The following is a 23,962-nucleotide window of genomic DNA, read 5'->3' as shown; positions in this document are numbered from 1 at the left end:
ACCACATCCCCTACGCAGAAACCCTTAACACGCACCCTGTCCTTGACGGGGATAACATGTGAATGCTTTAAATAAAGCACAATACTAGAAAAGAGTTAAGTTTGCTTTCTTCTATGTGCTGCTTAACAACGTGAAACTGATAGCTGTAGCACCAGGTTTCAGTAAATCTGATATTCAAAAACTATCCTTGCCTACCACGTAGTTTCAGGGAGAAGCCTGCGCGCACTTCCCACCCCAGCTTAAAATCAGTCTGAAATAAATGAACACATGCAAGCAAGAGTAATATGAAACTAATGAGGATTCACTTCTTTATTCCACCACTGTTAATTAAGACCACATAATACTGTACATTGCAAGAGTGAATTTGGTCTCCATCTATGAATAGTTAAAGTAGTATAAGCAATGCCAAGATGTTAAGTGTTCTTAAAGATGTAAACATTTTAAAGTGCTTAAACTCTATGGACACTCCTAGCTGTCCTTCAGAAGAATGCAATTTGATTTGACACAGACGAGTTCTCATTTTAAACATCCAGCTAAGATTGAGATGGATGTTATGAAAAGTGAAGATTTAGGTAAAGGCAAGGGGGGCAGAAGTTTATTTCCGTGCAGCGGTTTGAAAAAGGATCTTAACAGTACTTTGGGGATGTTATGAAGAAGAAGGAGCCTGAGGCCAGTTTGATTTCTTTGAACCCCCAACAAACAGTGCCTGCAGGACGGGTATTTGCTGCAGCATTTTTTTTTTTCCCCGGGGAAGAAGCTCACGCAGCCTGAAGCAGCTGTAGATGACACAACTCTGCTCGCAGGTATCACTCACCTCTAGAGTTAATTCTGTAACTGCTTTGGGCTATCACATGTACAAAAGATGCATTACCCCCTATCACACGTTCTAATGAAAACTGAAATAAAGCCCATCTCAGTATTTATTACATGATTTCAGTACTTGCAAATGTCACTTTGCTATGCAAACACAAGGATTGCAAGTGCATATTCAGTCTCAGAGTACCATGTAATTCAAAGTAATTAAAATATATTCAGATAATTACTGTGGCCAGAATATATATCACTATCCAATTTCACATTTAAATTCCCCTGTTGTTTTTTTTTTTTTACTGGACAACTATATCACCCTTTGACTGTAATACACAAAAATAATGATCACTGAGCTTCCATCACTAAATAGTTATCAATTATGCTAAAGGTCTGTCAGAATTTCAGCAAAAGCTGAGGGAGGTAACAACGCCTGATTAAACTTGATATTTAAATCAGATAAAAACAGTTAAAAGTGTTCCTGAAAAATCACTGACAATCAAACATTTTTAAAATAGCATTCAAAATAGATTCACTTTTAAAAAATGGAAAAGCAAAGGCTTTTTCTTTTCAAACAAACACTAGATTCCTTTTCTGCTGAATGTTGCAGTCGTTCTATCAACAGGAACAAAGCCATTGTGAATTGGATTGCACGAGTAGGTACCAATTTTATTTCCCACACCTTTAAGACAAAAAAAAACTGTCCAAAACACTTCTGGGCAGAAAACCTGTGCATATTCAGGTAGCAGCAAAGTCACCAGACAATAATACAAGGCTACATAAATTATCAGTACATATTTTTCTGAGGACAATAGCCCTTCCTTTGTCAGAAATTTGGTCAGTAATTCACACAAGACTTAAACAGCTGCATCGAGCAGCTCTCCAAAACACTTGCTGTGTTCCTGTAAATCCCACGTTAAGTGCACTGGCTGGATGAGGACAGATTGGCAGCACACCTGCAGGATTACTGCAGTTTGCATCACCTCTTGCAGGCAGTTCAACACGGCGGGACAAAGGGAAGCAGCTCACAGCTCCAGTACACAGAGGCGGCAGCAAGGACTGAAGATACAACCACATCCGACAGTAATGCAGCATTGTAACGATCACATTTTAAAGATATCTACACAGACTTTAAAAAGCAAGAATGATTTTAATACAAATAATCACTTCTCCAATATATACAGTGCCAGTGCAACACGTGAAAGTTTGTACCACCCTTTTTATAGGCTGTCTGCAGATTCCAATTCGGTCTTCAACTTCTTTCTTTCCAGAATTTCTTCATCAAATTTCTCTCTCTCCCTGAAAAGAAATACATTAAAGTTCTGCTGCAAAAACAATCTTAGTGTATTAAAAATTTTGCAGCTTTTAGTTACAGTAACTCTGTAAGAATGTTTCCCATGTTTAATCACTTTATTATTTAAACAAGAAAGCTTGCCTTACAGAAGGGAGGCTATTGAACTCTTTATTATTCACACTTTTCCTTATTAGTTTACTGTTTATGTGGAAAACTCAGAAAATGCTAAGAAGATACCTTTTGCTCACAGATGGTCCTTTTATGTATTTCTCTTCTGCTTTTTTGTAGTCTATGTCGTCCACAGCAGAAATCGCATAAATTATGGCCTATAAAAAAATATTTAGCTCATTTATGCTGGCAAAACAAAAACTAAATTACAAAATTACAACCACTGATTTGAAACCGTCTCAGTAGATGAGCACGTTTTTGGAATAAGATTTCCCTAATCACTTTGGAAACTTGGGTGGAACTGCTCATTGTGTACCCAAACCTGTTAAATAATACAAACTTGTCCTTTAGCAGGCTGAGGAGATTATTTCTGTAACCAAAATAAGACATTGTTAACAGCAATTTTGTTTCTACGGAAGAGAGATATTCTTACTAGTATCTTTCCCAGGAAAGTTCCCAACTAAAACAATAAGTATCTAAAACTATAACTGAAAGCAAAATAATCCTTCCTGCCAGCAATCCTACCACCAGGAAAAGCCCAGCTAACTTGCCAAAAGGAAAAAAGAAACTCTGTAGAGTTAGGGAAATAAATCAAAATATACCAAAAGGCAATCATTTGCTGTTAAAAACATTGTAACATGTAAAGCTTCCACATTCTGCACTAGTGGCTTAAAATCAGCATTTGGAATTACCTGGTCCGTATCTCACCCACAACACAGTAGGTACCAACAGGACACGTGCAGTGAACACTGGGCCTTACTTACTAATTTTCTCCAACATATAAGCACATTTGTCAATAGTCAGTAAACTCAAGTCACAAAACTCACGTTATTTAAACATCAACTTTACTCAGTGTTTAATGTTTACTTACTTCAGGCAAAAGAACATCCGAAATAAATTTTATTCTATCTCCATTTATTTGACGGAGATTTTCGGTGTCTATTTCATGATATACTTCCTTCAGGTAGTTTACTACTAGGTCCAGTTGTTCTTCATCCTCTAAATAAGTTTCAATGCAGGTCACATACTGACTTGAATTCAGGAATTCCTTCATCCACCGAGACTGTTTTCTGCTTTTCAAAATAGCCAAGAGATGCTCTTCTGCCCCCTTAGTCTTCACTATAAACTCCACTATCTTTTTATTTGCTTTATCTCTGGCGGCCCTTGTTCTGTCAGGAAGAAGTTTCTTAGAAGGCTTCTGAGGTGAAGTTTCTGATAAAGACTCTTCGAGATTTTCTTCTGCTATGTTTGGAAATGTCATTTGGACTAAACCTTGATAACACTGCTTTCTAACTGGATAGCCTGAAAAAGAAAAAGCCACAATCATTCACACTCATTTATATAAAATAAGCAGCTTTCTTGTATACATACTTTCTTATACAAAATAAGGTTTTTTTGGTAGTTTTCTTTTCCTTTCTCCCCTACCAAGGAAGGAAAAAAAAAAGGAACTGAACCTGACATGAGCTCTGAAACAAACTTGCTACAATCTGAAATAACTAACTCAACTGTTTTTAACAACTGATATTTAACTTTTGTTGTAGGACTGAAAGTCTTATAGCATATTGGCACGTAATAATTTTATCAAACCCTACCAGGTTTGATGCTTAACAACACACATTAGTAAACATTAGAGCTAAACTTCTGTTAGAAGAGGAATACAGAAGAATCTTGTCATGAATTCACTTACTGATATCATCAGCAAAATATTCCAAGAAGGATCCCGTAAAAGAATGACAACCTAAAGAGCCCAAAACAGGGTTATTGATCAGTTAAGCCTATAAAACAAAACTGACAGCCTTAGCATTATCATTTTTTCAGTGATCTACATCAGAATGGATGACATCAACTCATATCCTTACCTACTCTAATTCGATAATCAGAGATCAATTGAATACACCACTCAATTTCTTGGCGATGTTCTTCTTTGGCTTGGTCCTGTAAAACAATGGCCATCTCCAGTTCAAAAAAAGAATAGCCTTATGAAGCTTTTAGGTCTAGGACCAGTAAGCAAAAACGGCTAACAGTAACATGTCAAAAAATGCTTGCAGTTTCCTGCATTCTCTTGAATTTGATTTCTGTAATTACCGTTACGCACCATGAGAATGGCTTTGTTGTATGTAGAAAACCCACAAGTGAAAATACAGTTAGAGTCCTAAGCAACTGGCCGCCTTCCACATGCACGTGTTCTTAGCAGCATCCTTGGCCTCATCAAGGAGGAGAAATGCATCAGGAGGATCCCATTCCCATATTCTTCTCCATTTTGTGCAGTACAAATTATATTTAATTGTTCTGTTTAGTAGGTGAGCATCTCTCAGAGAACAGTGAGCAAACAGACCGGTCAGCTGCAACACTCCTCTGGCAGGGTAAGCTATACATTGCATTAAAACACTTTTTCCAATGTTTGTATACATTTGTAATTGCATGTTACTGGCAACACTTACAATGAGGTCCTGCTTTTCTTCACAATCAAAGTGCTTCAGACTCTTAAGAGATACTGAGAAGCTTGATGAGAAAAAGAAAGACAGGGAAGAGAGGCAATTAGGTTGCGCAGCTGTTTTTTCATTGTGATTCTACACCTTCCCCAAAACTAGGTTTCATAAGGAATTCAGTAAATAGGCTTTACTAGTTCTCGATTTTATAACAAGCTGAAACTGAGGAATTTTTAAATTTTAAAGCAAATGCAAAGGCAGACTGATGTCTGCAGGAAGCTTACCCCTGACATGAAAAAACAATAGCTAGGTCCTCAGCCTTTTATGCTTTTTATTCCTCACATAATTGCCAACTGTTAGCATGCCTCAACTGACAGCACGGTAAAACAAGTACCCACACCTGCAAATCCTCACCTTACTTGGTCACTCCCTTTGAGATCAAGGTTAGAACTAACAGATTGTAATTGCCCTGTAACAGGAGAAGAGTTCAGGAGACTGCCTAACAGAAACCCAGAGTTCAGCACCCGATCAGAATGCATAGTTACCCTTTTTTCTTGTCATTTACATTCCCTTCTATGAACAGCACATTTGCCTTTCTGTGTTTCCGCTTCACTTTTCTCACCTGTTAAAAGGATAAAGTTTCATTAGCATCCTAGAGCTCTAATACCCTTACGAAGCATGAACATTTTCATCAGTGTTACTGAACTCACCCCACACTTAGAGCAACCGTACATAAATACGGAAAATAAAGTGGCAAGAATAGCAAAGTAACCAAATGGAGCATTTTTGTTAGTGTGCAAGGACCCATCCCTTTTTCACTTTTTTTTTTTTTGAGAGTAGGGTACAACCACACTAATTGATGATACGGGATACAAAAGCTAAGTAGGAAACCTCTGCACAAATATAAAGACGTGAACTGGCCACATCTCATTTTTTTGATGTGCTTTTATCATCCATAAGTTTACTTTTGTTATTATCCTTGGTTTTGCTTCAGTTTCTGATTTAGAAAACAAGCACATTAGAAGTTAGGAACACCTCTAGAAAAGATCTTTAATATTTCCAACTCCACACCAGTCAAGAAGGAGCAAGAGAAAATCAAGTTCGGTAAGTTGCTCCTCGTCAGACCCCCGGCAATAATCACTCTTGGATAAAGCAGCAAGCTGTTCTTACTTACCACTGCTGGCCAATAAGGATGCCTTTGCCATTTGCACCAGACCAAAATCCCTTCCTCAATCAATTGTGGCTCTACGATGAGAAAATACAGTTTATTTTCTTAAAAAGAAACACAGACAAGACAGTTAACTCACCCCACCTTGTTAGCCTCCTTTCATGCAGTAGATATTCAACGAGTTCTGCTTCTGTGTTTTTACAGATTTCAACCAAAGTGGCAACCCCTCACCCGCACGCCCTCAACACCTAATCCCAGCCCAAACACAGCACAGGCAGTTCTGAATATAAGAACTTTGAAGTTTCAGACCCAGTTTCACAATGTGTTGCAATTTATTCTGTTCCTGAAAGCCTTTCTGGGGCACCCAAGAAAGGCATTTTAATCCAAGCCTGAACAAATTTGGATTCATTTTCTGAAAACATTAGGTTTCATTAACAGGAATTGCCATAACGTGGTCAGCAAGGCAGAATTGCACACACTCCAAGAAGGCACACCAATCCTGAGCGATTAAGGTTCAAGTAGACAAACTCATGCCTCACCTTGATGAGATAGAATACTAGGGAGTTCTTCATCCTCCTCCTCGTCTTCATCTACCAGAGCTGAGAGGTGAGAGAGATTCTCTGTGAAAGAGATCTCTGAAGGCAGGTCAGAAGATTCCAGTCCTGCCAACAGCAACAAACACCAGCATTCAGAAACACAGCACAGCGATCAGCTATGTTTGTTGCGATCACTTTCAGACCAGGTGAAATACACAAATGTAGAAAACCACAGTGATTCACGTTGCCCTCTAACAAGAGTTCAGGAGACTGCCTAACAGAAACCCAAACTTCAGCACACCTCCCCCCTCAAAACACTATGACATTCTCAAAAAGATGAAAAACAGTGCTCAAGAATCAAAAGGAATGAAGTTTTCCCTGCCCTAAGCAACATACCCACCTTCATCTTCGTTGAAGTCAGACAGCTGAAACTCCTGTACTTTACTCGCAGGCACACGTGGAGTATCCTTGCTTTCCTCCTCTTCAGGCTGGGAGAGAAAACCATCAGAAAGCTTTCCACGGTGAGAAGGCCTGGATGAAGGCTCAGGGCCATTTCTGCATTTCCTTTTTCTGTACGAGGACACGGGTACACTGGTCTCTTGTTCTTTCAGTTGCTTCGAACTCGCTGTTTTTTTTCCCCCACCCAATTGCTTTACTAGATTTTTGCTCTCATTTCTGATGTTCTTCTCCAAGTCAGAGGCACTTTTACAAGATAAATCCAGTAACACCCTTTTAGGTTGACACCTACTGTTTGTCCTGCTTCTGACATTTGCCACTGTGTAAGACTTACAGGTCACAGACAGAGAAGTGTCCTCAGCAAGAGGCTGTGCTTGAACTTTGGGGAGGTTATTTGGAAGTCGCACAGGTGATCCTGCACCTGGTCTTCTTTGTCCTTGTTTACTTTTTTCCTCCTTCGGCTTAAGCACAAGTTTATTTTCTGTTTGGGACTTTGTTGACAAACTGGATTTGGCTCTTTTCTGTCTCGATAGTGATTGTGATTCTGGCATTGTGCAATTTTGACCATTTGAGTTTGATGTATTATACAAGTCCCCAGCACTATGTTTTGAAGGCTTTGTTCCATTTTCATTTGCTTTAGCCCTCTTCTCCAAAAGGAGAGAACATTTCTGGTTTTGTTTTCTTATATCAGTCTTCAGGTTGGGGCTATTTTTTCTCTCTGTTTTCTTCTTGGGAGTCTCAGGCTCCAACTTTTCTTTAAGGTGACAGAGTGACCGACAGCTACGTAAGGGGGTAGATGAGAGAGATCCCCTATTATTCGCCTCAGATAATAGAGGACTCACTCCCTCTCTAAACTGTGGCACTTGTCTGGCTGCTGCATTGTCACTCAAAAAATCCAGAGCAGTTCTAAGAGCACATCGATATTTCAGTTCATCCACAACTTCACTAGCATCTGTCTTTTCACCTGTCGGAGAACATGCAATACATACAATAACCTTTCTTTGTATACGATACTTTTAAAATGTATTTACAGTTTCTTTTGTCTACGACTTATGTCATCCATGATTTTTGAGGTAAAGTATAAGACACACACAGAGCGCAAGTTGCCAATAGCTTTTTTTGTTTTTTTAAATTGATGCAAATACAAGTTTTTTGACTATTTCTTCCGATGTGCAACACAATGGAAGAGTCAAATTAGCCTTGATAACATTTGGCCCGTTGTCAAGCTTTATGGATTGAATGGAGAGAGGGGAAAAGAAACGCAAAAAACCACCTCAGGAAACACAAGTATGTAACGACCATCCACCAGCCTGAAGTTGTGCGTGTATTTTATATTCAGACAGTACAAGGCAGAAAGTGTTTTGAGATATCCTCACCTAAGTTAGAGGCAATATCTTCTATACGTTCCTCATTCAGTGGAACTGCATCTGCAGAGTTCACACTAACCCTGAAAACGCAACAAAGTTGGTTGAAACTGTCAGGACATTAACCATTACTAACAGCATGGCAACACCCTCATCTGGCAATAAACTTGTACTGTTTCCTCCCACAGCCCCATAACATTTTAGGAGAAATTTAAAAAAAAAAAAATCTAAAGAATCCTTGAGCTAACAGCGTGTTGTTTATAGATGTTCCATGAGACAAGCACATAGCCAGCTATCTAAGCAGCAGCGGGTTAGTCACCTAATCGTTCTGTGAGTCAATGACTCATTCCACACATCGTCACATAACGGGATTACTTTTTTTCTTACAAAGTCAGAGCGCAAACACAAAACAGTAACAAAGATACTTTACTTTTCTTTTAAGCCAAGTATTTCGACTTCCAGAGAAGCCTCCTCTGCATTAGCGATGGATGATTTTCCAGCATCTCCACTTTTGCACAAAACCTACATTAAAAGAGAAAAACACATTAAAAATTCTGAACCGCGTCTGTAGGACAGGTCGGACTTCAAGATATTTTCAGTACAAACAGCACAGAACAGACTGACTTGGCATGGCACCTGGCTGCAATATCAACTTCTCTACAGGTTAATGCTTTTCTTTTTTTTTAAGAACATACATACGTGTTTACTTGGAGCAATTGCTTCCAGACAACTACCTACAACTATGTCTACCATTTGGGTAGTTCACTTAAGCTATTAGCGCTAACTGGGTAGCTATATCAGCACAACTGGCACCTTTGTCTCAATTCACATACAAAGCAGCAGCAGATTAGCAGCTGCTCAGAAGCGCACATTTTCTGTTACCGTCCCACCATTTCTAGGCTAAATCCACAAAACCTTTCCTTATCTGTCCATCCACTTTACCTTCGCTGGCCACAAACGCTTCCTCCACTTGCAAAGCACATACTCCGGGTCTGCCATGACCACGTTTCATGTAGGAAAGGAAAACCCCGGAGCGCTCTGAAGGAAAAGAAAAAGAGTTTCTCAAACTTTTAACGAAACGCAGGACTTCCCTAGAACACGACCAGGCGTCGCTTTAACTTCGGGGTCACAGGTCTCGTGCCAACTTCCCGAGGACCCCCACGAGCCGGGTGAGGCGCTAACACCGGACAGGCCCCGGGCAGGCCCCGGCCGAGCCCCTCCCGGCTCCGGCTCCCACCGACGGGCCCGGGACAGGCCCTGGGGCCCCCGCGCTAGAGAGGGGGGGGCAGGAGGGGAGGGAGCAGCCCCCGCCCTGTCCCGCAGGAGGGGCCGTGAGGGGCCGAGAAGCCCCCCCCCGGCAACCTCCAGCTCCCCCCAGCGACCCCCGCCTCAGCCCCACGGCAGCCCCAGTCCGGGTCCCCCCCCAGCCGCCTGCCACCGCCGCCGCCTCCCCCTTACCAGGCCGCCCGCGCCGCGCCGCTCTGCGCATGCGCCGCCATCCCCCTGGCAACGCCCCGACCAACCCGCAGCGCCTCCCCCCGCCCCTCAGCACTCCGCCTTCCAGCCGCCAAAACACGGCTCCGGCCTCCGCTCCTCAACCAATCAGAGTGCCTTATTCTCTGCTTGCCCCGCCCTCCCCTTCTCCTATTGGAAGACGCGGGGCGCGCCCCGCCCCCCAGCACAGCGCCCAACCGGCCGTTCACTGAGGCGGTGGCGTCGTGGGGGCGCTGGGGAGAGCGCGTTACCATGGCAACGGGAGGGGGCCTAGGCCCAGGCCCAGGCCTCAGGGGAGGCCCTGGGGCCGCAGGGGGGGCTGGGGCCGGGACACCGGGCCCGGGGGGGGGGGCGCAGGGGGGCCTCGCCTCCGGGCCTGCCCCGAGCATGGCGGCGGCAGAGCACAGCTTGGGCCCCGGTCCCTCGCCAAGGGACGGAACGGCGAGGGGTCACGCCAAGGCGAGGGCGGGCGGCGCTCCTCCCTCAGCACAGCCTCGGCGCCTGGCTCCAACGCGCTCCGACCCCCAGGCTTCGGTGCCCGAGTGCCCCGGAGCCGCGGCTCCAAGGCGTTAGCCTTACTGACTCGTCGGCTTCGAGCTGCCCGCAGCCCCCCGGGGCTCCTGACGTGCCCCCTCCCCGTCCTCCCCCGGTTGTCAGCAGAGCCCGCGTAGCGTGCTGGCGGCCTGCCCTGCGGTGCAGCGGCAGCCCGAGCTGCAGTACGTGGGGAATGCGGCAGAGGCTCCGCAGGCCAGCGCCCAGCACAGCGCTGCCGCTCGGAGGGGCTCTTTCTAATTTGGCCTAACGAGGGGGTTGTAATTTCCGTGGGTTAAACTACTGCGCGCGTCTGGCTGGCTGCGTGCAACAGAAACGCTGCTCGAAAGGTCTTCCTGTTTATGCTAGGAGGCAAAACGCGCTAAAAAGATCTTTCGGTCTGCGGTGCTCAGACAATAGAAAATGCCGAAAGCCCGGATAAATCGACAGGTACACAGAGCATTAAGTTATACAGCCTGGAAAGAGATTGTCATATGAAAATGGGTTCAGAACTCAGGACAAAAAAGAAAAAGGCTTTTATCGAGCCGTTACTTAGCCCTGTCGATTTTTAGCCCTCTGATGCTAACAGTAAAAACAGAGTACACGTTCTGATGTTTGATATTTTATTAGCTCTGTCTATGCTTCTTTATAAATACCTGCAATATTGAAAATGTAACCACTATACTGAAGAAGTAAGTTATTAAAACACATTCTGAAAACAGCATACAGACCAAAATGGCATGTCCTATTAGATTTGTTCCCAGGAGTATACATTTTTCCTACCTTTAAGTACTGATATTTGTGGAATAATACTTTGTTGACATAACATGAGAGACAAACTCCTTTTTTTGCTTACAATTTTCCATCGGATGTCTCCTATCACAGAAGACACATTACTTGTTGTTATCTAATTGATATCTTATGATTCTGCAAGATCAGGAGTAGTCTGAAGGCAGTGCAATGTCGCTTAGCATTTTCCAGCATTGGTCCCTGCTTCACAGGCTGTGGGTGTGCTGAGCACTCGGGCCTGGTCCTGCAAGATGTTTAAATAGGTATTTCATGTCCAAGCGTATAAAATAGTCTTTTAATACCTGGTTTAGTAAATGGCATACTTGGAGTTCTGGCTCCATTATTGTAAATGGAGTTTGCAGGAGAGAGTCACCCTAAACATACCTGTAGAAGGAAGACCAGAGCTCAGCGCGCTGTAAGATGCAGCCTCTACATTAAAAATAGAGGGAGGAAGAAAGAAAACAACTGCTCCTCCCACAAAACGCAGAGCAACAGGAATAATTTTCCCCTTGCTTACGCCATTCTCCCACACCATTAGCCTTTGCTTTCTCCAAAGCGATGCTATGCTATCCACCTGCTTCCCTGTTTAAGGTATGAAGGACAGTAAAAGGAGCACATTTCTGGTCTTCACCTAATATTTTTCCAATTAAATAAAAACTCGTGAACATCCAATCTCTCCTCTATTCAGCTTTACAAGCACCCTAAAACATAAATGAGCATCATAAGATATGGATCAGCCCTTACATGTTGTCTTTATGATTTCTACTTGTGCTGTAACTAGGTATGAAAGTCACCGTGTCACCTTTGCCTTCCTGCCTCTCTGCTTACAGGTCTCGATCTGCTGACCAGCCCTCTCTGGACTGAGCTGAGTGTCTCTGATTGCAGCTTTCAGCTTAAGCAAAGTTGCATTTTGTTCGCAGTCCCTTCTTTATCAGCTAACGAATTGTACATCCCCATCCTGGAAAAATGAACTTCGTGTATGAATTCATTCTCTCCCAGGTGAGATTTTTTTTTGCCTGGAACACGCTGTTACATGTACATGACCAAAAATGACCACGACTGACACCGCTTGCAGTGCCTTGGGTCAGCAAGCCCCATGCTGGATTACAGCAGCTGAGCCTGGCACCAACCGACAGGCTTTCTTTAGTCTAGCACGTGTGATATGGCTTTTCCTTTCTCGTTACTTGCTCTGTATTAAAATCCACAAATGGGTATTATCATGTGGCTTGGCAAATGATTGCCTAGAAATTTTCTTTTCAAGAAGTTTGTCAACCGATTTCATTAGTTTTAAAAACAAACAAACGTGTATAAACTCATTGTCATCAGTCAAGAAACAACAGCACCGTTACATGTTACAAAGTCCTACAATGCTCTGTAGAAATAGTTGCATTGTTCTTCATTAAAACTCGTGTAAATTGCAACCTGGAATGCAAATGAAGCCAGCATTCCTGGTCAGTAATAGTCCTACTACTCTCAAGTAGCCACACCGAGACTGAACATCGGAACAAATGAAACCGGAGGGTAACAAAAGCACAAATTAAACTGAGGTCACCTACTGTCTAGGGATAATGAAGGAACAACTGGCAAACACTTTCTCTGGATAGGTTCTAACAGCTGGGTTCAAAGGCATCGACAACCCTGGTGGAATACAGCAGCAAACCCACGGCTGGGTCTTGTAGCAGCGGTTGTAGGTGGAATGTAGATTGTCAGAAATCAGCTAAATTCACCTTCTCTCCTAAGTAATGCACCCTTAAGGACTATTTACAGAAACGTAGAAAACTTTGTTGTTAAGATAACTGACTGCCTTTGTAGGGAAGGTGAAAGAAATCCTTTTTCTGCTGTTTGCTCCTCATTTTTTAAGCCACTTGGGCACTTTTTTTAAAGCCACAGCGGCCAAAACTGTAAGTTGTTGGAAGACCGAGTCACCAGCCTTGTTTTCGCAGGTCCGTACAGACACTCACACTCACAGCGACCGGCTACAACTGCACTGGCAACAGGACACGACAGAAGGATGCTTCACACCACAGACCACGCACACCTACAGCACGCCGCGTCTCGCTCGGGGTGCTCCCGTCCCGCTGCGGCTTCCTCCGCCCCTGCCTCTGCCCGTGGCCGCCTCCGAGAGTCCCTGGGGTATTGCTCGAGGATGTGAGCCGGCCGCGGCGCCGAGCAGCGTTAGCTCCTGCAGCTGGCGCCGTTCACGGGGACCTTGGGCACGGCAGGAAAAGCCTCGAGGTCCTCGGCCGCAGCGGTGGCCTCAGGGACGGCGCTCCCTGGCCCCTGGGGCAGGTGCGTGCCTCGTGGGCCACCCCGGCTGCGCCCGCTCCTGGAGCAGTCGTGGTGCCCGTGGTTGCCCAAGCGGCTGGAAGCCACCACGGCTTTCATGGCAGCCTGTTGGCAAAGGCACAGCAATTGTTAGAGGGGTACAGGTATGCCATTTGCTCCCCCGAGCCAGCAGTGTACCGAGCATTTATTTGCCATGGGATTCCCAAACCCCAGTGGCAGCAGCCCACCCTCGGTGGCCACAAGGTTCGGAGGAGAGCAGGAGACATCCTGGAGCTTAACGGGGCTTTTTCGTGTTACCTTCAGTTTCCTCCTGGCGTTAAACTCCTGCAGTTTCTTCTGCGTGCTATCCATGTGAGCAAATTTAGCGGCCTTCCCAGTGACCCAGGGGTGCTCCAGAGCTTGGTAGACGGTCAGTCTCTTCTGGGGGTCCAAGACGATCAATTTTCTAACCTGCAGCCAATTTCAGGCACACAAAAAAGCGTCATTTGTCAGTGGCCCTGCACCTGCCACCCCGTGTAATGTTTCTAAAGCTGCTTAGAGCTTTCTCGCCTCCTTGATGGGATTTGGCACTGAGAGGCCCTGGCTCCAAAGGCTTCTCATTTGCAAGGAGCACGGACACGTGGGGGTAGGAGTTTTTCTGAATCATGTCCAGAGACAGAAAGCATTTAAGACGCTGCTGTTCTGTTTGGCGAACTCGTGGTTTTGTTATTTTTACAAACGAAGGATTGATCCGAAGGCTTCACGTCTGGCAGCCCTGAGCCCTGCTGCGCGGCGCCGAACGCCAGCGCCGGGTCACTCACCAGGTCCTTGGCGTTGAGGGAAACCTCGTCCCACCACGGGGACACGAACTCGTAGTCGCAGGTGAGGATGCGGCTGTACATGTACTGGTCCCCCCGCGGGTCGAAGAAGGGCTCAAACCCGCAGAGCCTGGGAGCGGGAGGCCGAAGAACCCCGCTGGCCCCAGCCCGTGCCGGCCACCCGCACACAGAGGGTAGGGGGGCGAGGGGCGTCGGGTGCTCGCCCACCCGCGGGGCTACTCACAGGATGTATGTGATGACACCCACGGACCACATATCCACTTCTGGGCCGTACGGGCAGCCGTGGAGGATTTCAGGGGCTGAAAGCAGAGTTTGGGGTCAAAACTGCACCGCGCTCTGTGCAGCCTCAGGCAGGGCGCAGCATCCTCGGGTCCCCCCCGTCTCCAGCATACGAAGCTCCTGAAACCCTGCTGAGGAAAACTGCTGTCCAGGAATTAAATTGGAGGCTAATGGAAAAAGCGATTTGCTGGCGACGCAGCAGGACCATGCACAAGACCGATAACAATGACTGGCGACCGGAGCAGAGCCGCGCAGCTCACAGCGGGGCCGGTGACCCACGGCCAGCAGGACTCTGCTGTCACCTGGCTCTGCCCTTGCAATCCCCAATTTTGGGCTCTTTGCAAGGCAGAGGGTGAGCACGACTGCAGGGCAGGAGCCCCCAAGAGCTTCCCTGTTCTTTGCCACCGCGTCCCCGCTGCTCACCGCAGTACCCCGGCGTCCCGCAGACGGTTTTCATGGTGTCCTGTTCATCCACGATCTTGGAGAGCCCAAAGTCACCTGGGGGGACACACGGAGGGGAGAGGCACTGCCAGGAACCCCTCTGGTGCCAGCAAATGGCTCCCAAGGCCCCCGGGCCGTGCTGGGGGGTGCCACCAGGCCGGGAACGCCTTGGGCTGCAGCACCAGCAGTGGCTGCCCGGCAAACCCACCGATTTTCAGGGGAGCGTCGGGGGAAAGGTCTGCGTAGAGCAGGTTCTCTGGCTTCAGGTCACGGTGGACGACTCCGTTTTCATGCAAATACTACGGAGAGAGAAAGCAGGGATGCAGAAAGGAAGGGGAGGGGGCAGATGGACCTTGGGGAGGTGTCCGGGGCTCGCAGGACCCGGTACAGGGGCACAGCCCCGCACGACACCAACACTGTCTTTGGGACCCCCCCCCCTTCGTCCTGCCAAAACGTCTGCCAGGCGCTTCAGCGGGGCAGAGGAAGGACATTTTCCTTGCCAAGTTTCCATTTTTAAACCCTCCGTTGCCATGGAAACCCCATTTCCAGCCGACCCCTGCCGTGGCGCGGCGGTGACCTTCCTGCGACGCCCCCGCTGCAGCCTCCCTTCCTCGCCCCCTCCTCAGGCCTGGGGCGGGGGGGGGGGGGTCCGGCTGGCACGGGGGGGACACGGGGACGTTACCGACACGGCCTCCAGGATCTGCTTGACCACGTGCGCCGCATCCCGCTCGCTGTAGAAGCCCCTCTCCACGATCCTGTGGGCACACGGAGAGGTCACCATGCGCCCTCGCCCCCCCAGCCCGCGGGGACGTGCTTCGGCCCCGCTCCATCCTCATCCTCCATGGGGGCCGAGGTTCACGGGTGCCCTACCTGTCAAAGAGCTCTCCTCCCGTCACCAGCTCCAGCACCAGCGCGATCTCGGAGGGCGTCTCGAAGATCTCCTTCAGCTTGATCTGCAAGGCACGACCGCGGGTCTCAGCGGCGGCCGCCCCACTCGGGGGGCGCCGTCAGCAGGCCCCAAAAACCCCGTTTGCTCCCACATCGGGTGAAATCCTTCCGGAGCCACAGACGGCAGAGATTCGCTGTGTGCAGAGCAGACTGTGGGGCTGTAACAGGTTTATTGGTGCTGGAACAGGTCTGCAGCCAGCACATTTCCCTCCTTCCCTTTTTATTTGTTTGAACTCGATTTTTTTTTTTTTTTTTTGGTTAAACTGTTTGGAAGAGCCTCGCTCACTTAATCAAGCATTAAAGACGGGGCTGGGAATGAGGAGAGGCTGGCATGCCTTGCGTTTATCCTCTTTATGTCTTCAAGCTCATTAACTGGAAGAGGAGCTCGCCGGAGCCCACGAGAGCTCTTTGATTTCGCAGCCGTGCCAGCACCGCGCTGGCACCTCCGGGGCCCTGGGGCCAAATCCAGCCCTGGGAGCAGCACCGGGGCCCAGCCCCATGCGGGCACGGGGGAAGAGGCCCTGGGATGGTTCTGCGGCTGAAGAAGCATGAAAGAAACTGCCTTTTTCTTCCGATTTTAGTTGCAGATACCACGCAATGCCTGCCCAAGTGCTTTGTGCCAGTGCAGCAAATCTGGAATTAACAGGTCTCTCTTAAAAAATACGTCAAAAATGCAATTTTATTTTATTTTTAATGGAAAACAGAGAATTTCATGCTTCTTAAGACTTTTGTGACACTGTGAATTTCATGGGGCTTTAATCATTACCTTCACAGGCTGGGTGACGAGCCATGATACCCTGCAGGGCGAGAGACACTATGTGGCAGCTTATTGCATTATAATAATACACAGAAGCACTATAATTTTCCTATTAACTTCAAAAGTTTACAATCCTATTATCATCTGCTGTTGAGGTTGGTGCTGAACGATAGCACACGGGTGGAAGGCACCGCTGTAAATAAGGGCGTGCAGCAGCTCTCCCTCCAAAATCACTTGAACCTGCGAGCGAGCAGAACCCCACCAAAACCCAGCAAGGGCCAGGCAGGAATTTGCGCCCCTCAGACCAATTTTTGGGATGTTTTTGGCTTCCCTTGGCTCCCCCTCTCACAGCAGGGTTTGGAGTGATGGCAGGCAGGGCTCCCCACTGGCTTTTCTCCATCAGATGGGGAGAAGTGAGGAGTTCTTGCTCCGAGGAGCAGGGTGGGACGCAGCCGTGCCAAAGGGCATGAGCTGGAACCACCAGACCCTCTCGGCTCGGTGCCATTTCCTGGCCCCCCCAGCCACAAAAATCCACCTGGGGGGCCTCCATCCTGTGGGAACCACACCTCTGCAGCGCCAGCACAGCGAGGGTAGGCTGCCAGGTGGATTGCCACGTTATTTTTTTAACGCTGCTCATCTCCAAGATGCTTCTGCAATTTGGCAGTGGAACTAAGCCGCTGCGAACAAGGAGGAGGGAGCTGGTGAGGAGCCCGGGAGCCCCCGCGATGACAGGGGGGCTACACAACACCCCCGGCCCTGCTGACACCTTGGGGAATTAGCTCTGCTGCCGGGCGTTGCGAATTGCGCCGGGCCAGCCGCCGTTATCCCCCCAGCGCCGTGCCGGAGACACGCGGCCGGCCGCGCCAGGGCGCAGAGCCCGGAGCCGCGGCCCCGTCCTCGCCTTTTATCTCCCCTTGCAGGATTCATTACAGGCGGGCGATTCGCTTTGGTATTCATTTGATCTCCTCGATGGAAATTGCCTACCAAATGGAAATCTCAGGTCAGCGGGGAGGGGGGCGGGGGGGCTGCCCCTCGACGGCGGAGCTGGGAAGCTCAAAGGCGCCGCCAGGGCCAAGGTGAGCCCTGTGTGCACCCCTGGCTTCAAAATTCAAAGGGAAAGGAGGAGATTGGCACCGAGCGGGGTGCCATGGGGCATGGAGGGGACCTGGGCACAGGGTTGTGGGGTGGTGGGTTCATCTGGCACCGCAGCAGGACAAAGACATCGCCACCCTCCCCTCGGCACCCAGGGCTGGGACCCCTGCGGGCAGGGAGCTGTGCCATGGCGCTGTACTCACGATGTTGGGGTGCGAGAGGCGCAGCAGGACCCCGATCTCCGTCCTCACGATCTTTTTGTCGATCTGGAAAGCAGAGCCCGCACAGGCATGTCACCTCCACTGCCGGGGCCACCGCGCGGCTCCCCCCGGGGCCATTCCCACCGCAGCAGCGGAACACATCCAAAACGCTCCAAAAACGGAGCCTGCCACGCTCCCAGCCCAAACCCCGGGCCCCAGCAGCCGATGTCCCCGTGCCCATCCCCGTCCCGGTGCCCCGCGTGCTTTTGGAGCGGATCAGAGCCCTGTCACCCCTGCGTCCCCGCGGGCACTCACCGTCTTCTTCAGTATTTTGGCAGCATACGGGGCGCCCGTGCCCTTCTCCTCGCAGCTGTACACCACGGAGGTGGCTCCCCTGGTAGGGCAGAGGGCACGTGAGGCGGCCTGGGTGCAGCAGGGACTGGGGGGTCCCACTTGTCCCCCAGCCATGTCACAAAATCCTGTCCTTTGCCAGCACCAGGAGCTGAGCTCGCTCCCCCCCCGCATCAATTCCAGCTTTCCCGGTAAAGCCGTTTTAATTAAAACTGAATCCTAAAGGCGGTTTAAAGCCTTAAGCGGCTTTTGGGGCAGGAAGGAGCTTCCCTTTCCCTGCTCGCAGCCACAAGGACAACCTCGGCGGGGACCCAGCGGTGCTGGCGGGGCCCCCCCGTCCCTGCCGCATCCCCACGGTGCCTGCACGGCCACAAAACCTCCCCGCCAAGCGAAACCGCTCCAAGTTACAAAGGAGAAATCGTTCCCATCACAGTCCCCAGCTGTGCCACTCAGCTGCCCGTAATTTTTAGATCTGGTTAATAATGTTTTCTAACCACTGGACAGTGAAATCAACCCATTTCTTCAGGCCATTACGGGGCTAGTTTGCAATTTCATCTTTGATGCCTGGCTCCTCGGAGCAGATTAATTCTCACCCCCCGAGTAATCGACCACATTTTATTGCTCTTTGGCTTCGCCGCCTTCTGGGACCAAGTTCACGTTCTGGCTCGAGGCACACGCCGGCCCTGCCTGCCCACAGCGAGCACCAAGCCGGCAAAGGTCGAAGCCCCAAAGCCAGATATTTTTTGCACCAAAACGTCCCTCGGGAACACGACGACCCCGCGGCCTGGCCGCGAGCGACCCTTCGCTGTAACTCCACGCGCCGCTGCTGCCGCCGGGCTCCCTGGGGGCTCTCAGGAAAGCCAGCGATTTGCTCAAAAAACGAGAGCGGATTTTGCAGCTCCTGGGGCCGAGCTCGGGAATCGCATCCCCATGACAACGGCGGTGCTGGGTACCGGGGGGCACGGGGGGGCTCAGCCTGCGGCACCCCCCGGAGCGAGGCGAACCGGGCAGCCCCAGCCCCTGGGCGCTTCCGAAGCGCTTTTCTTCCTTTTGCACAATGTTTCCTACGATGTTTTGTTTGGGGAAACAAAACACTTGGGAAACAAGCAACAGCTCCAGCTCCGAGTTGGGGGGGGGGGGGGTGGCATCATGTCCCCCCCACTCCTCCGGCTCTGTGAGACGGGCAGGTGGCTTTGGGCTGAACCCGAGGCACCGGCACCGCTGCTGTGACCGCAACGCGAGTGCCCTTCCCCCGGGGAAAAACGCAGCAAGCACCCCCCCAGCCCCACACAACCCTCCTGTGGCTTCCAAGCCCGCCGGGTGCCTGCACAGCACAGCAGCCCCTTGCCCCACGGATGTGTTTGCTGCCCCGATTTCACCACCAGCCGCTCAGCACCCGAGCCCCAGCCCCGCTCCCTTCGCCCCAGACCCCGCGCCCCCTCGCCGCTCAGCCTGCGCCGGCTGCACGGGGGATTTCAGCCCAATTCCTGCTGCCCTCAGCATCGTTTTAAGCCCAGGAGCCGGGGGGGTGCTCGGCTTTGCTCCGCCGATAAAGCTCAGCCTGCGAACCCCCTGCGCTCCCCATTATGGCTGCAGCCACCCCCAGCCCGCCCGGCTGCTGCTGCTCCAGGCCTCGAGTAAACACCCGCAATCAACCCTGACTGCGGCAGCAGATAATTGTATTTGCTTTGCAGATGAACTGGAAAATGTTGAAACAATGGGATTTGCCAGGAGCCTGCACCCGCTGCTGGCGCGTTTAGAGCTGGATGCTGAATTGCCCGGTGGGCGGATGGAGGGGCCGGGGGGCTTGGGGTAGCCTCTGTCCCCCCCGCCCTACGTCCGGCTGTGCAGGCTAAGCACTGCTGAGCCCCGGTGTTAATGAGAAGCCTGCAACACCTGCTTTAATCAAAACTGCTCCTTTTCAGCCTCAAAGGCTCCTCCGCCAACAGAAACCCCGAGGGGCTCTCGGGTGGGTGCTGGCTGCCCCCGGTTGCTTTCCCTCCTGCTGGGGGCTCATCCACCCAGCCCTGCCGGACCCCCTTTAAGCAGCGGGGAAGCAGAGGAGCTCGGGCTCTGTCTGACGAGCAGCAGCTCCCCGGCTCGGCAGCCGCGTGGTCTGGTCCGCAGCGCCGTGACGAGCCAGCCCTTTGCTCCGGAAGATAAATGTGGGTGGTTCAAGGGGCAGGAGTCGGTGGGAAGAGAACGGGGCCAGCGTCCGTGGCCATGTCCTGGGGTCCCCGGCCCCTTCCCAGAGCAGGAGGGCGTCTCAGCACCAGCGCTGCCACTCTCTTCCACCACCCTCACGGTGTGGGGCAGTGGATGGGAGCAGGATGTGGCCCAGACCCACGCAACGTCCTGCTCCTGCAGCCAACTCGTGCTTTGCATCCCAGCCTGGCCTGATCCTGACCTGCTGTGAGCTTTTCCAGCGCCCCTGCAGTGGAGAAAACCCCTCTGGAGCTGGGTCTGGGCATCACCAGGCTGCACCGTGGCCACTGGGCACCCCGAGCAGGAGGGGAGGATGGCACCACCTCTCCTGGCAGCACCGGGAGATGGCACACAGCGCCCCCGGGACCTGGCAAACCAGCCCTGGCACCAAGCCTGAGCGTCGCCTGCCCGATGATCCACATCAGGGCCTCTAAGGGATAAATCAAAGGAACCTCCACCAAAACGCCCACGTTCACCGAGGTGGCTTCACATGGAGCCTCTGCGGGGCTTTCTGGCCCCGGGTGGGACAGATCCAGACCTGAGCGTTATCCATGCAATAACCCCATAAGGGATTTATCTCAGACACGTCCCTTCCCTGGGGCTTGGGATATTTGGTTTTCGCAGGAGGGACACGCCACGGTCCCAGGCTCATCGGAGCCCCAAACCTCGAAGTCAGAGGAGAGGCCCCAGACAAACTCTGCACCCAGGGGACGAGACGCACAGCGCACGGGAACCCAGGCCCCAGCCTGCAAGCCCTCAGCGAGCGCTCCCAAAATCACCGCTGCAGCATCACGACGGACCCTGAACCCCAGTTCACGTGCGAGGACAGGGTCCCCCTCCATCCATACCCCCTCCATCCATCCGTTCCCCCTCCATCCCACAGCCCCCCTGCATGCACCCACGCCTCCCTGTCCTCCAGCAGGATGCGCTCCCACACAAGGAGGATTCCTGCCCCCCCCCGACCCCCCCGGTACCGTCCCAGCTCGGGGCCCACGACGTAGAAGTCCTCCAGCGTGGTCTCGCGGTGGGAGCCGTCGATCCAGTACTCGCTGCCCGTCTTGGAGGAGGGCATGGTGGGGCCTGGGGGGCGATCTCCCACCAGCTGCTTGGCAGAGAAGACCCGAGCATCGCCGCGGCCCCCCTGCTGCGCCCCCCACGCGTGCAGATGGCCCAGCGGCGAGCGCTCCTTGGGATTATCGAGCGCGACGGAGTCATAGGCACAAATCCCCTTCCCACCAGGCACGTAAGCTGCCTCTTCCGGGATTATACCCCCCCCACACACCAGCCCCCACCACCATTGCTTCTCACACCAGGCCCCCGCATCCCCCTTTTACCACCCCATCCCCATCTTTCGGGGGCTGTCTCTGCTTTTTGGAGCCCGGCAGGCCGGATCCTGCACCCGCAGGCCAGGCTGTGCCCTGCATACAGGCACCCTGATCTGCACCCTGGTTCCTGCAGCCCCCTCAAAACACCAACACTCCCCCCCCCACACCCCACGCAGCCCCGTAATTAATATTTGGGCCGCCCCCGGGGGCCGACACGTACCGTTAGCTGCGGCGTGGCTGTGCAGCGGGGCCGTGATCCCCTCGGCGCTCCCTCATCCCCGGCGCAGGGCGGCTGAGAGCAGGGTGGGTGCTGGGTGCGGGGGCTGCGCGCCCCCCCCCCCCCCCCACGCCTGGGTGCTGGCTGCTCCTGCTGCTCCTCTCCGGGAGGGGTGGGGGGGTAGGGGAAGGTTTTAGAGCCCTGGGATGCGGGGATGGAGGGATGCGGGGATAAATGCAGGGATATGGATGGATGGAGGGATATGGAGGGATGCAGGGAGGGATGCAGGGATATGGAGGGATGGAGGGATGTGGAGGGATGCAGGGATGCTGGTACCCAAGGATAGAGGACCAGGGGGATGCAGGATTATGGGGTCCCGGGGATGCAGGACCACAGGGACGCAGGCAGGGCCGTGGCTGCGGGGGCAGAGGGAGGTGGGATCGCGGGGCTGCGGCGCACCGGGACCCTCCCCGGCAGCATCCCCGCCCGGCTCGGCCGTGCCACCCCACGGCACGGCGCCGCCACTGCACCGCCAGCCCCGCGGCCCCCCCCGGGGGCTCCGGCCGCTCCCCATCACCCGTGGCCCCCACCCAGCCCCGTGCTTGCCGTGGGACCAGCGGGACCACCCCCTCCCCCCCCCCCGCGGGACCCCCTCCCCGTGCCCGGTGCTGTCCCCGGGGGGCGCAGCCGGCGCCCTGAGGCAGGATGCGGCCCCACCGCCTGCCCCGGAGCGCAGCGGGGCCACGCAGCGGGACCGGGGCTCGGTTTGGGGCCGGGGCCGGGGCCGGTCCGGCCCCTCTCGGGGAGCCCCACAGCTCCCGGGGCCCGATCCTGCCCCGGTCCCGGCGGAGCGGCGCTGCCCGGTGCGGCCGCACGGTGCCGCCGTCGGCCACCGGATGGGAACGGGGAGGGGGAGAGACGGGGAAATAGGGGCGGGAAGGGATTGGGATTGAGATTGGGATTAAGGGGATAGGAAGGGGGATGTGGGAGGAGGATGGGGAGGTGCTGGGGGTGATTGGGGGCAGGATTTGGGGAGGGGGAGTGGGGTTGTTGTGGGACTGGGGTGGGATCGGGGACGGGAAGGGGGATAGGAAGGGATAGCGATAGGAGGGGATGGGGCCGGGAGTAAACTGGGAACAGGAAAAGGATTGGGGTGGGATTGGGGCTGGGGCTGGATGGGGTCAGGACCCACGGCCGGGGCCATCGCGCTGCCGGGCACCCCGGAGGGCGCAGGCTTTGTGTCTCCCGCACCGAAGGGAGCTGAGCAGGAGGTCGCTCTTGTAGGTACAAGGGAAGGAAATGAGTCCTGGGCCGAGAGCATGGCCGCGGGTCATGCCACGCGCTGGGACAGTGACACCAGCCCCGTTGCCGAACATGCGAGCGGCACGCGTGGGGATTTCCCTGACACGCTCCAATCCCTCCCCTCGTTAGTGGCTGCACTCACCGCAGGGCAGTGGGGGGCACCTCAGCGAGCCCCCGGTGCCAGCGGCACGTTTTTGTCTTTTACCATAAAATAAGGAAATAGGGAGAGCGTCCTGGGGCCGGCAGAGCCCCGGGGACGATGCTCAGCCCCACCACAGCTCGGCCGGGAGCCCCCACGAAAGGACCCGCCGCAGAGGTCTCGTGGCACAAAATGTTCTCCTTGTAATGGGCTCCCTGAGTATTTATTAGAATATTTTATCATATCTAAGGGAGGCAAGCTCGGCCCTGCTTGATCTAATCTGGTTGCAACTCTCGTTTGAAAGGGATATTCTTAAAGGGAGTGACCTGCTAAGTGAATAAATTGACTCTGCCTCCATTTATCCCCGTCCTGCCTGCGCTCTATTATGTTGCGGTGATAAGGGTGGACTGGAAGAGGCTGGTTGGCATAATCAATATTTATCACTTCACCTAGAACAAGCACAATCCCCCTGTTTATCCACAGCCCCAAAAGGAGCAGTGGGCTGTGTCTGGAGACCGGGGGCAGCCCCTTCCCTTTTTAAACCCCTTGACACCTCGGTTATTGAG

General features: G+C 52.0%; 2 protein-coding genes across 4 annotated transcripts; both read right to left on the bottom strand.

The window, feature by feature from the left end:
* Positions 1 to 297: 297 nt before the first annotated feature.
* PWWP3A (PWWP domain containing 3A, DNA repair factor) lies at positions 298 to 9,820 on the bottom strand. 2 transcript variants are annotated; one of them, XM_040537700.1, is made up of 14 exons: positions 9,681 to 9,820; positions 9,165 to 9,260; positions 8,653 to 8,744; positions 8,235 to 8,305; positions 6,803 to 7,822; positions 6,406 to 6,528; positions 5,873 to 5,943; positions 5,244 to 5,320; positions 4,711 to 4,771; positions 4,129 to 4,204; positions 3,957 to 4,007; positions 3,141 to 3,571; positions 2,339 to 2,427; positions 298 to 2,106 (listed from the first exon to the last, which is right to left on the bottom strand). In XM_040537700.1, the coding sequence occupies exons 2-14, from the start codon at positions 9,219 to 9,221 to the stop codon at positions 2,028 to 2,030; spliced, it is 2,298 nt and encodes a 765-aa protein (XP_040393634.1). In that variant the 5' UTR covers positions 9,222 to 9,260; positions 9,681 to 9,820; the 3' UTR covers positions 298 to 2,027. The 2 variants fall into 2 exon arrangements, with proteins under 2 accessions (XP_040393634.1, XP_040393635.1); XM_040537701.1 differs by lacking the exon at positions 9,681 to 9,820 and adding an exon at positions 9,364 to 9,627.
* Positions 9,821 to 11,110: 1,290 nt separating this feature from the next.
* On the bottom strand, positions 11,111 to 22,093 carry LOC121060165 (calcium/calmodulin-dependent protein kinase type IV-like). 2 transcript variants are annotated; one of them, XM_040537697.1, is made up of 12 exons: positions 21,959 to 22,093; positions 21,388 to 21,515; positions 18,173 to 18,251; positions 17,861 to 17,923; positions 15,731 to 15,813; positions 15,543 to 15,615; positions 15,069 to 15,159; positions 14,843 to 14,917; positions 14,364 to 14,439; positions 14,123 to 14,249; positions 13,620 to 13,772; positions 11,111 to 13,427 (listed from the first exon to the last, which is right to left on the bottom strand). In XM_040537697.1, the coding sequence occupies exons 2-12, from the start codon at positions 21,483 to 21,485 to the stop codon at positions 13,212 to 13,214; spliced, it is 1,134 nt and encodes a 377-aa protein (XP_040393631.1). In that variant the 5' UTR covers positions 21,486 to 21,515; positions 21,959 to 22,093; the 3' UTR covers positions 11,111 to 13,211. The 2 variants fall into 2 exon arrangements, with proteins under 2 accessions (XP_040393631.1, XP_040393630.1); XM_040537696.1 differs by lacking the exons at positions 21,388 to 21,515; positions 21,959 to 22,093 and having other exon boundaries at positions 18,173 to 19,622.
* Positions 22,094 to 23,962: the final 1,869 nt, after the last annotated feature.

Source organism: Cygnus olor, chromosome 26, assembly GCF_009769625.2.
Source record: "Cygnus olor isolate bCygOlo1 chromosome 26, bCygOlo1.pri.v2, whole genome shotgun sequence".
Lineage (NCBI taxonomy): Eukaryota > Metazoa > Chordata > Aves > Anseriformes > Anatidae > Cygnus > Cygnus olor.
Note: the sequence above shows the minus strand (reverse complement) of the source record. Positions and strands in the feature narration are given on the sequence as shown.

Excerpts from the sequence above, each read along its gene's own strand:
- PWWP3A (XM_040537700.1), bottom strand. The coding sequence starts at position 9,221 with ATGGCAGACCCGGAGTATGTGCTTTGCAAGTGGAGGAAGCGTTTGTGG. Across the intron at positions 6,529-6,802 it reads TGACTTCAACGAAGATGAAG|GACTGGAATCTTCTGACCTG; the intron begins GTGGGTATGTTG and ends TGCTGTTGGCAG. Across the intron at positions 4,008-4,128 it reads TGATTATCGAATTAGAGTAG|GTTGTCATTCTTTTACGGGA; the intron begins GTAAGGATATGA and ends TGGGCTCTTTAG.
- LOC121060165 (XM_040537696.1), bottom strand. The coding sequence starts at position 18,382 with ATGCGGGGGGGGAGCGAGCTCAGCTCCTGGTGCTGGCAAAGGACAGGA. Across the intron at positions 17,924-18,172 it reads CCAAAATACTGAAGAAGACG|ATCGACAAAAAGATCGTGAG; the intron begins GTGAGTGCCCGC and ends TCTGCTTTCCAG. Across the intron at positions 14,918-15,068 it reads CGACGCTCCCCTGAAAATCG|GTGACTTTGGGCTCTCCAAG; the intron begins GTGGGTTTGCCG and ends GTGTCCCCCCAG.